This window comes from Schistocerca cancellata, chromosome 6 (assembly GCF_023864275.1).
Source record: "Schistocerca cancellata isolate TAMUIC-IGC-003103 chromosome 6, iqSchCanc2.1, whole genome shotgun sequence".
Taxonomy (NCBI): Eukaryota; Metazoa; Arthropoda; class Insecta; order Orthoptera; family Acrididae; genus Schistocerca; species Schistocerca cancellata.
The window spans coordinates 283,022,550-283,034,900 of record NC_064631.1 but is presented as its reverse complement, the minus strand read 5'-3'; the positions used below and the strand labels follow the sequence as shown (position 1 = coordinate 283,034,900).

Here is a 12,351-nt window from a genome sequence, read left to right as displayed (position 1 = left end):
GCCTTCTACTGTTCCATTGTTGTTTTACAACTGAGCCCATGTCAGATTCCAAGCTAGCAACACAGTCTCACAATGAGGCAATTGTCTCCAAGATAATTAGTAATCGAATAAGCAGTTAGCATGAATCAGATGCAATTGCACTCTTTATGCTTTGAGTAGGTCTTTACTGTGGAGTAATACTTTTATGATACCATACAGAGTGATATAATGAAAAATTTATTTTATTATTGTTTATAACAATGACTTAGCACATATAATGTAAGTTTATTTCATCATCGTTTAATTAAACTACAATCAAACTGATTTTGCTAATACATGTTACCCTTGGTAACAAAGGCAGCTATTCTTTACACGTGTACAAAGTGCGCCACATGCCTGCTCATGTCGTGAAAAATGGTATGCATCCTTGAAGATTAAATTTGTAGATGATCTGGGGGTATACGGGTGCGAAATTTGGTACACAGAGTTGGCAGCAATATAGGTCTAACCAGACTGATTATCAAGGTGAAATGAGCTCGAGTAACAGGTATGGGTGCATCATTCCATGCTTCTTCAACTCTATGCTAAGTTTGTCAGTCAAAGCGACTGGTGAAAGGTGGTATACTAGATTCTGAGCAACCAACCACTAGATGTTTTCAATGGGTGAAAGATCTGGAGAACCTGCTGGCCAGTGCAACAGTCTAACAACCTCTGTATCGAGGTAGGTGAAAGCAGCAAGGCAACATGCAGTCTTGTGTTATCTTGCAGAAAGATAGTGTCAGGAGACCTCCTAAATAACATACAACCACTGGTCTTAACGTGTCAGTAATGTAATGGCTGCTGGCCAAATTACTAGCTGTGAAAACAAAACCGGAGGTGATAGTGTTGTGTATGCAATGGCACACCATACCATCACAAAAGGTATGACAATGATAAATGGAATATGGCAATTACTGCCATCCTGGAAGCCTCCACACAAGGACACATTCATTGTGGTGCTGTACTTACAACCACGACTCATATGGATGGATGTGGAGCCACTCCCGTGTACAGTGTTATCGAGCATATCACTGTTGAGACACCCCTCTTTGCTGTTGCGTGATGGGAAGCTGTAAAACTGGTCACTGTGCAGCTCAAAACGTCATAAAACAGTGTGAAGAAATAAGCCCCTTTCCTGACTCAAAGTACCTGACATTGCTGTACAATCTCTCACAGCAGAGCAAGCTGTGTGTGTCCTCTCAGGTGCTACTGACATGGAGCTGCTGAGATGCTGCATCATCTTCATAGAGATGCCAACATTTAAGAAATCCATTAAATAATGTGCTGGATAGTACAAGCAGGGGAATTATGTGCATGTGAGTGGTAGTGGCAGGATATTTTGATGCATTGCTAAATCAGACATTACTACAAATCAACCCAAAATTGAAAAAATGCAGTATATTCAAAGCTTAATACAGAGCTTTCTTTTTACCTGCTAGAGTTTGATGTTGTCTCAAATCAGCACTATATTTCTGAAGTATAAGTTGAAGGCTCATGTTTTGAAAGAATACTCTAGTTGCCCCCTTAGCAGCTCCTGATTGTTAAAATTACACTGGTGACATGCTTTTTGTTTTGATGCCATGTGTTTGTGTGTTTAATTAGCACACCCATTTTTGTTCTCACACAACCATGCTCTGAAGCTACTTTCAAATCACCAACGTTTTCTTTAACAAACATCTTGCATCGTCACTGCATACTAAAGAGAAGTTGTGTTCAACAAGGAATGTCGTAAATAACAATTCTGCATTTGTTGTCAAACTTTCATCTTACAAGGATTCAGCAAAAACTGTTAAATTCTTGTTTGTGTCCCTCAGCTTCAGTGTACGTCAACAAATTTTGCTACCCACATATTTACAGCAATTGTCTCTTCCATCAGACAACTGAAAAATTCCAGCTATACACACTAATACGAAGCCCGTGTGAATCAGATTTGGAAGAGCGCAGTAGACAGGGCCATGCTTTCAAGTATTCTTCCCTGAATTTTTTTAACAATTCTTGGTTTCTTAACACTGTCACTAGTCCCTGTACTGTCATCACGCACTTTTGCTGCACCTGAAATTCTTTCATTGTTTATTTCAAAATCTTTTGAACATATTTTCCTGACACATGCCTAGTATGCAGTAGAAAAGAATTCTACATTAATGTGTTTATGATAAATGCAATAAACACTTGTTAACATGTCACACACACACACACACACACACACACACACACACACACACACACACACACACACACACCATTAACCACCAAACAGAACTCTACTACAATTTGTCATCGCAACACAACAAAGACATCTCTAGGAGGAGCTTGCCTGGAATAGTCATATGATTAGCAAAGATAACAACTGTGCAAGATATACCACTTCATATCTAGTTATACATTATGAAGGGTGAAGTCATATACCATACATTGCATTTGGTGAAATGAGAAGTCTACAAAGGGCAGAAAAGGACAAGTATACCAAGAAATATTGTTGAGAATTCAAGTTGTAACGAATGATTTTCTCTTGAGCATCCTTTTGAGCACTTTATACGCTTCCTCTCATAAATAAAAAAAAATTTTAAAAATATTAATTTTTGCTACATTATTCATAAAGTCATAATTACGGAAGGAAATTCGTAATTATTTGAATGATTTGTCATAGTTGGCATCTTTTTGTTAAGTATGCCCTACTGAACCCACCAATTCTATATTAACATGACAGCTGTAGGATCTCTACCAATGCAAGCAGCAATATCACAGAACAAAAAACTGCATTCTTGATAGGACGCGTCTTTCTAGTATCAACTTCCAATACATTTGGTAGAGGTTTCTCCTCCTTACACAAGGCATAAAATGAACTTCTCAAAAATAAACATTCAAATGCAATTTCTGAATGAGAAACCTTTTGCGTAAGATTTCCTTGTATACAGAATGTAAATAGCATCACTCCTGTCTGCCTGGTGTAGTTGCACTGAAATGCTAATTATTGGCATATTGCACTATGTAGTGCGCTTCATGTAAATTTGACATTTGCGATGTACCGCTTTCACAGTTCTGTCATTTTAATGGCCAGCAGTACACCAAAAACTTGGTAAGGACAAAAATGGAACTAAAAAAGGAACTGATAAGTTCAGCATCTTAGAAAATGAATGTTATGAAGACATGAAGGAGCAACATGAAGCAATAGATGAAGCCCATAATGCTTGGAAGCCCCAATCCAGTAAGATTTCAAATGGTTGCTGGTGAGCTAAGAACTTGTTTCCACAATCTTATTCAATGTGAAATAACTCATAGTATAAAGACCAGTCTCTTGTCATCCAAACACAGTTAAGGGTCTATGAAATACAAGACTGCAGAATGCCTATCAGATAAAGTAAGATGCATATGTTTCATGTGACAGATTTCAGACATGTAATGGAGGTAGAGGTGTGTGTGTGTGTGTGTGTGTGTGTGTGTGTGTGTGTGTGTGTGTGTGTGTGTGTGTGCTGTAGTTAATAATGACAACATTCTGCCAATGTGCTAAGCAAGAGCTATGGTCAGAATCTCAAATTCTTTGTGCCTACTAAAGCATGTATATGCATGCACAGTAGATGCATACATTTCACAATGACAATTGTACAATATGTTCACTATACATATGTTAATTAGTTGCGGAAACTAACATCTGAAACATTAACAGACGAACAGAAAATACCACACACACACATTTTCCAGCTGAATCAACAGTATCAAAACACTCACATATTATCAACTATGTATCTCCCTGTAAATAAACTACTGTAAAGAAGAAAAACATCATGCTTCTATACTACTCAATAAGCAAGTAAATGCAAATAAAGTTAAAAAAACCAAAACAATCATGACTGTTAAAACAGCCCCTCCCAACATGCATTGCGAAGACTCCACCACAGACCTATCCATTTCCAATGACAGCCACAGTGTGTGTAAAATGGCTAAAATGTCAACTGATGAGGCATATAAAAGGCATACCTGATGGAAAAAAATTAACTGTACAAGTAATAACACGGATCATGTAGTTATTTAAAAAACTGACGAAAAACCACTATATAATAAACAACTCTATTCCAAAATTATGTCCAAGATTGAGAAATAAACAGCCTTTCCTGGTGAAGAAAATCAACTGCACAAGAAAAGTGATAACCAACCTCCCCTTAATCATCTTCGGAAGACATTACATGAAATCACATCACACTCATGATGAAATGCATATAATGTAAAGATAACAGAAGACAGTGCGATTAAAACAGTTGCCACTCTCTGGGATAGTTAAGACGAAATAATTTTTAACTTGGAATAATTTTTCAACATGAAGAAACCTTGAAAAGGTGCATGGGGAGGGGAGAGAGGGGGGAGAGAGGGGAGAGAAAGGGGGGAGAGAGGGGCAGAAGAGGGAGGGAGAGGGAGGGAGAGGGGGAGAAGGGGGAGAGAGGGGGGAGAAGGGGGAGAGAGGGGGGAGAGGAGGGGGAGAGAGGGGGGAGAAGGGGGAGAGAGGGGGGAGAAGGGGGGAGAGAGGGGCGAAGGGGGGAGAGAGAGGGGCGAAGGGGGGGGAGAGAGGGGCGAAGGGGGGAGAGAGAGGGGCGAAGGGGGGAGAGAGAGGGGCGAAGGGGGGAGAGAGAGGGGCGAAGGGGGGAGAGAGAGGGGCGAAGGGGGGAGAGAGAGGGGCGAAGGGGGGAGAGAGAGGGGCGAAGGGGGGAGAGAGGGGGGCGAAGAGGGGAGAGAGGGAGGGAGAGGGGCGAAGGGGGAGAGAGAGGGGGGGAGAGAGGGGGGGAGAGGGAAGGGGGAGAGGGGAGAAGGGGGGCGAGGGGGGAGGAGGTGGGCGAGGGGGGAGAAGGGGGAGGGGGAGAGGGGGGAGAGGGGGGAGAGGGGGGAGAGGGGGGAGAGGGGGGAGAGGGGGGAGAGGGGGAGAAGGGGGAGAGGGGGAGAAGGGGGAGAGGGGGGAGAGGGGGAGAGGGGGAGAAGGGGGAGAGGGGGGAGAGGGGGGAGGGGGGGAGAAGGGGGAGAGGAGGGAGAAGGGGGAGAGGGGGGAGAGGGGGGAGAGGGGGGAGAGGGGGGAGAGGGGGGAGAGGGGGGAGAGGGGGGAGAGGGGGAGAGGGGGGAGAGGGGGGAGAGGGGGGAGAGGGGGGAGAAGGGGGGAGAAGGGGGGAGAAGGGGGAGAGGGGGAGAAGGGGGAGAGGGGGAGAAGGGGGAGAGGGGGAGAAGGGGGAGAGGGGGAGAGGGGAGAGGGGGAGAAGGGGGAGAAGGGGGAGAGGGGGAGAGGGGGAGAGGGGGAGAGGGGAGAGGGGGAGAAGGGGAGAAGGGGAGAAGGGGGAGAGGGGGAGAGGGGGAGAGGGGGAGAGGGGGAGAGGGGGAGAGGGGGAGAGGGGGGAGAAGGGGGAGAGGGGGGAGAAGGGGGAGAAGGGGGAGAGGGGGGAGAGGGGGGAGAGGGGGGAGAAGGGGGAGAGGGGGGAGAAGGGGGAGAGGGGGGAGAAGGGGGAGAGGGGGGAGAAGGGGGAGAGGGGGGAGAAGGGGGAGAGGGGGGAGAAGGGGGAGAGGGGGGAGAAGGGGGAGAGGGGGGAGAAGGGGGAGAGGGGGGAGAAGGGGGAGAGGGGGGAGAAGGGGGAGAAGGGGGAGAGGGGGGAGAAGGGGGGAGAGGGGGGAGAAGGGGGAGAGGGGGGAGAAGGGGGAGAGGGGGGGAGAGGGGGGGAGAAGGGGGAGAGGGGGGGAGAAGGGGGAGAGGGGGGGAGAAGGGGGAGAGGGGGGGAGAAGGGGGAGAGGGGGGGAGAAGGGGGAGAGGGGGGGGAGAAGGGGGAGAGGGGGGGAGAAGGGGGAGAGGGGGGGAGAAGGGGGAGAGGGGGGGAGAAGGGGGAGAGGGGGGGAGAAGGGGGAGAGGGGGGGAGAAGGGGGAGAGGGGGGGAGAAGGGGGAGAAGGGGGAGAGGGGGGGAGAAGGGGGAGAGGGGGGGAGAAGGGGGAGAGAGAATCATTGTAGGCAAACCTTGAAAACAGCACAGCAGATGAGGTTTTTCAATTTCAAATTTGGTGAAGACACTGCAAATCTTGACTAAAACCTGTTGTAGCCTCAGCTATTAACACTGGGTAATTTCCAGTGCATTCTGTATGCCTCTTATTCACAAATTGCATTTTTCTGCTACTGGATAACTTACTACACAGATTGCCCCCCCCCCCCCAAGAAAGCAAGGAAATAATCATATACAGTTATCTTTTATCCATGTTACACTAATATATATATTATTTATCCCGTTTTATTCCCTTCTGCTGTCATTACAATGGTCCCTGATCCCACTGTAATAGCTCCATTGGATGTATCAACATACATACACTACAGAAAAAAATTGGCCACAGTGTTATTTACTGGATCATTCCTGACTTGCTATATGGTATTACAGCAAAATTACAGGTAATCTTGAAGTATCAATTCAGTTTCTTCCACTATGTTACTAGTTAAATAAAATAAATTATCTTTAAATCACTTTAAATAAATATTGCTCCTTCCAATATTTATCTTCCAACACAGAACAGTGTTTACATGATAGTCATATGCATAAATATGAATGAGCCCATTAGGACTTCGTAAAGTAATTAGTGGCGTGCATTTGCCTTTGTTTGTGCCCATACTTTCATTCTTTTGCTGTGGGTTTCTTTTCTTTCTTGAGACCACGTTGTTCCAGTCTTCTTCTTTGGTTTCTCCTCTTGGTCAGCTTGCCACTTGTCAATTTTGGATCTGAAGATTTCCATTTTGGATACCCTCTGGTGTAATTCCTGCTAGTTTCAGATCTGTTTTGATTTTGCTAATCCATTTCATTGGGACTGTTTTAGATTTACTTCAACTATTTGCTTTGTAAGTCTGTCCGGATTCATTCTTTTGATGTGTTCATAGAATCTTAATCTGTGTTTTCTAATGCCACTGTGAATATTAGAGTAATGTTTGCGTTATATCCACAGATTAACACACATGTGCGAAGAAAATATTTTTATTAGGTGGAGCAAGGCCACCACTTAATTTTACAAAAAGATAAACTTCCTTTAAAAAAGCTGCTTCTCCTACCAAAATGTTATAACAAGCCAAATAATTAATCCACCTTATTGAATTGAACTATTATCAACTGATCTGAATTTACGCTCCTTTGTCGGGTTTTCTCTCGATGCTTTCGGTGGATGCTGAGGAAGTAGATGGGCGCAGAGTCAGGGTCATTGGCCAGCGTAGCAAAGACATGGCACCTGGACGTTCTGGCTGCGTCAACGTATCCTCTGGACAGCAGTCCGCAGCGAGTCGAAAGACGCCTGCTTCCCTTTCTTCCGGCTATTTAACACGGCGGCTCCAGCCTTCCTCCGCCGATTCCGGAGTGGTGATTGGCGGCTGTTGGAAATCCCTGACTGGTGGATGGTGATATCATAGTGTGACCAAACGCGCAGAAAAAAGGCTCGTGCACACGCGTAGTTCGCGACTGATTGAATGTTGGGCGGGAATGCCTCTAGCGCCAGCTGGTGGAACACGCTGGTACTACGTTGCAGGTGCCGCTTAACTCTCCCGCGGTAACTGACCATTGCGTTTGTGCAGCTGTGCGCACCACAGCAGTTTGATTTCCTGTTTGCCCCTAAGCCAATACTGTTCATCTACAAGTTGTGGACCTAAATTTTTTCTTATGATCTTCCGTTCCTTTTTCTGAAAGTTTTCTATGTCTGTTTTCCTGTTTAAAATTAGTGTCTCTGATCCATATAGGCATTCTGTTTTTATGACGGTAATGTAATGTCGTAGTTTTGTGTGCTTGAACATACTTTTTATTGGAGATATTTTGAGTGAGTTGATAAGCAATGTCCGTCTTCTGTCATCTGACTTGTTGGCTTTCACTTCTATTTCATTTTTCTGAATCGGTTTGCTGAGATATTTAAATTGTGGAACTCATTGATTTTATTTATTATTATTATTATTATTATTATTATTATTATTATTATTATTATTATTATTATTACAAGTTTTATCTACAGTCAGACCTCCAAATGGTCTTCCCTAGGTACAAAACTGTTTGTCTTGTAGATAATGTGAGCATATTTCATTTTTTGAAGCACTGAAATGATAAAGTAAACAGTACTAGACAAAATGGTGCTGTGAGAGTGATTCGTTTCTTGGGTTTTATAAAAAAATCTTGGTCAATTGAGCTTACATTTGAGACAAATATTCCAGCACCATGATGGGGTGAAATGTGTTATGAATCACCAAAAATGTACAGACATTGACCGGAAATATTGCCAGCACCAGGAATTAAGCTTCAAAGCTACATATATAACATAGTTATGTTAGAAAGACCAATGTTACAGCCAGTTATGAATGAAGAAGTAACTGACCATCTGTTACAGAAAAATTGGGTGACCATAACCAATATCCCCAGTGGACCATCGCAAGCACAAATTATAAACGTAATAAAACTAAAGACAAACAAAGCAAAGTGAAATCACCGTGTGTCTTTTGCCAACCTGCTGCGGCGAGCTGCGCTGTCACCTCATCATTCATAGCAGCGGCCATCAAGTCACCGCCTTCGACATATTGCGTGCTAGAGCCTGGGGAAGATGGACATCCATCATCATCTTCCTCATCAGTAACTACAGCATGAGCATGTGCTGTGTCTGCACCATGCAGCACAGTCAGCGAATCTGCTGTCTGTGCATTCATTGCAGACTCCTGTGGAAGCAAATAATTCATATCAACACGCACAGTCCAGATTTGTGGTAAGACTACCAACAGGTTCAGGACAAGAACAAAGTATTATTTAACAAGGAAATACAACTTTATGTGACATTCCATAAATATCAGTAGGGCAAACTACTTCATGCACATTAATATGTCATTCTATGTTTACTGCCACACCAACAACTTTGTGACTACATATAAGTTTCTCCAGAGATACACACAAGCATACCAAGTTTTTTTTATATTTAAAAAAACGTTTGTGTCACTTAGCAGTCAAATCAGAAATGTAAGCAGTTACTAATGACATTCTGTAAGAAATGTCTGGTGAGGTATTAAGAAAAGAAAGGAGTCTGAAGATATTGTTTCATTACAAGATATCAGAGTGGAAGGAAAGAAGTGCAAAAGGTGCCAGCAAAATAATTTACATAATGCCTGTGAAAGACAAGAAATCACTCAAAACTAGAAAAATGTTGTAATTGTTATAACTCACAAGAAATATAACAGACAAGAAAAAACAGCTGCAGGTCAAAAGTGCTCCCAGGTGTCAGGCCTTTCCTTAAGCTTACTTGGCTGTAGGAGTGTCTCAGTTGTGAAGAACAACTATATGAAAACTTCATGCATGATCCAGCATTTTTCCTCACATCTCAGTATTCGTTGATAGTTGGTTCCCACCCCAACAGCAATTGCTGTCTTATAGTAAGTGATATTTGTACAAAGTTCAGTTGAAATTGGTTCTGTGGTTCAGGAAGAGATGTGGAACATTTATTTTTTAAACACTGTTCTTACAGGTTTATCACAGGGACTGAAAAAATGTTCATGCAAAGAAGGAACTGCTTGAAAGTGGACTTGTTAATGTGGGGTTTTACTGTATCCCTGACACGAGTCATTGACAGACGTAGAAGTAACTTCTAGCATGTTCCACAGGAAGTGTAATGTGACCCATGATGTTTGTATTGTATATTAATGTCCTCACAGACAACAATAGTAACCCCAGACTTTTAACAGATGACACAGTTATCTATAAAGAAGCACTATCTGAAGAAAGCTGCACAAATGTCCAAACAGATTTTGATAGGATTTCAAAGTTGTGCAAAGACTGGAAACTTATTTTAAATGCTCAAGAAGGTAAAAATATGCACCTCACAAAACACAAAAATATATTATCCAATGACTACAGTATCAGTTACTAATGACTCATTACTGGAATCAGTAAATTCATACAAATGCCAGACCAAAATAATGTGTGGGGATGTGAAATCAAATGATCACATAGGCTCATTCATGAGTAAACAGGTCACAGACTTCTACTCATGCATACAATACTGCAAAAATGCCATTAGTTTACAATGGGTTTCTGCTTGCAAAATATCTGTGGAAGCCACTCTACACTATTGTTCAACTGTGTGAGTCGGGGACCCATATCACATAGGACTAACGGGGATACTGGACGCATACAAGGAAGTGCAACACAAATAGCTATGTGTTAGCTTAACTTATGGGAAACTTGGGAGAGCGTCAAGGAAATACCGAAAAAACCTGAACGGCCAGGCACTCAAAGACGGCGTCAACTATCCTGTGACCGCCTACTTTATATATATATATATATATATATATATATATATATATATATATATATATATATATATATATATTTGTAATAGAAGGAAACATTCCACGAAGGAAGGAAGGTAAGTCTTTCCGCTCCCGGGATTGGAATGACTCCTTACCCTCTCCCTTAAAACCCATATCCTTTTGTCTTTCCTTCTCCTTCCCTCTTTCCTGACGAGGCAACCGTTGGTTGCGAAAGCTTGGATTTTGTGTGTATGTTTGTGTTTGTTTGTGTGTCTGTCGACCTGCCAGCACTTTCATTTGGTAAGTCACATCATATATATATATATATATATATATATATATATATATATATATATATAAAGGAGCCATAAATGAGGAATCTAGGAATGCATTATACAGAGACAAGATTAGACCAATTACAGTCCACACACAAAGGCATTTAAGCAGCATTTATATGATCCATATGCAAATGGAATGGGAAGAAACTTTAAGACACAGTACAGTACAATGGGACGTAATGTTTGCCATGCACTTCACAGTGGGCTGCTGAGTATGGATGACGATGTAAATTTTGAAAATCTTTTAGCTTTATTTCAACACAACTGTACTAACAGACATTTAGAAACAAGGTACAGATTCAACCATGTGACGGAAGTGAAGAATATATGTGTCAATGCTACAGCTTCCATTACATTTAATCAGAACTGTGAGAACTTCATAACTGAAGGCGTAGTTAGTCATGGCAATTCCCTACTAGCAAAATTGTTCTTAGCTGTCCTGCAGGACCTCCGACCAGGAAATTAGGTAGTAATAGAATGTATTTTAATCACTTTCATTTTGCTGATAACACTGAGTTTTTGATCGATATGTAATGGAGATCCACACACAAGAAATTAGCAGGAAAAACAGAAAACAAACAGATGGACTAGCAAACACAGTGAAGTGAAAGACTTAATTATGACTGCAATGAAAATGGAATTGAGGTGAGCATGGCAGTTTGCCAGGTAAATGGAGTGTAGAGGAACCTAGGATGATCTTTACTGGATTCTGAGATATAAGAAAATACACTCCTGGAAATTGAAATAAGAACACCGTGAATTCATTGTCCCAGGAAGGGGAAACTTTCTTGACACATTCCTGGGGTCAGATACATCACATGATCACACTGACAGAACCACAGGCACAGACACAGGCAACAGAGCATGCACAATGTCGGCACTAGTACAGTGTATATCCACCTTTCGCAGCAATGCAGGCTGCTATTCTCCCATAGAGACGATCGTAGAGATGCTGGATGTAGTCCTGTGGAACGGCTTGCCATGCCATTTCCACCTGGTGCCTCAGTTGGACCAGCGTTCGTGCTGGACGTGCAGACCGCGTGAGACGACGCTTCATCCAGTCCCAAACATGCTCAATGGGGGACAGATCCGGAGATCTTGCTGGCCAGGGTAGTTGACTTACACCTTCTAGAGCACGTTGGGTGGCACGGGATACATGCGGACGTGCATTGTCCTGTTGGAACAGCAAGTTCCCTTGCCGGTCTAGGAATGGTAGAACGATGGGTTCGATGACGGTTTGGATGTACCGTGCACTATTCAGTGTCCCCTCGACGATCACCAGTGGTGTACGGCCAGTGTAGGAGATCGCTCCCCACACCATGATGCCGGATGTTGGCCCTGTGTGCCTCGGTCGTATGCAGTCCTGATTGTGGCGCTCACCTGCACGGCGCCAAACACGCATACGACCATCACTGGCACCAAGGCAGAAGTGACTCTCATCACTGAAGACGACACGTCTCCATTCGTCACTCCATTCACGCCTGTCGCGACACCACTGGAGGCGGGCTGCACGATGTTGGGGCGTGAGCGGAAGACGGCCTAACGGTGTGCGGGACCGTAGCCCAGCTTCATGGAGACGGTTGCGAATGGTCCTCGCCGATACCCCAGGAGCAACAGTGTCCCTAATTTGCTGGGAAGTGGCGGTGCGGTCCCCTACGGCACTGCTAGGATCCTACGGTCTTGGCGTGCATCCGTGCGTCGCTGCGGTCCGGTCCCAGGTCGACGGGCACGTG

At 43.7% G+C, this 12,351-nt stretch overlaps 1 protein-coding gene across 8 annotated transcripts in view; it reads right to left on the bottom strand.

The window, feature by feature from the left end:
- LOC126191185 (DNA-binding protein P3A2) overlaps positions 1-12,351 on the bottom strand; it is a 118,280-nt gene that overhangs the window by 90,236 nt on the left and 15,693 nt on the right. For 7 of the 8 annotated variants that reach the window (XM_049931960.1, XM_049931961.1, XM_049931964.1 and 4 more), the window contains one exon: positions 8,477-8,699. In XM_049931960.1, the coding sequence (XP_049787917.1) occupies positions 8,477-8,690 (214 nt within the window). In that variant the 5' untranslated portion in view covers positions 8,691-8,699. The remainder of the gene's footprint in view (positions 1-8,476; positions 8,700-12,351) is intronic. The other variant, XM_049931965.1, reaches the window with a different exon arrangement.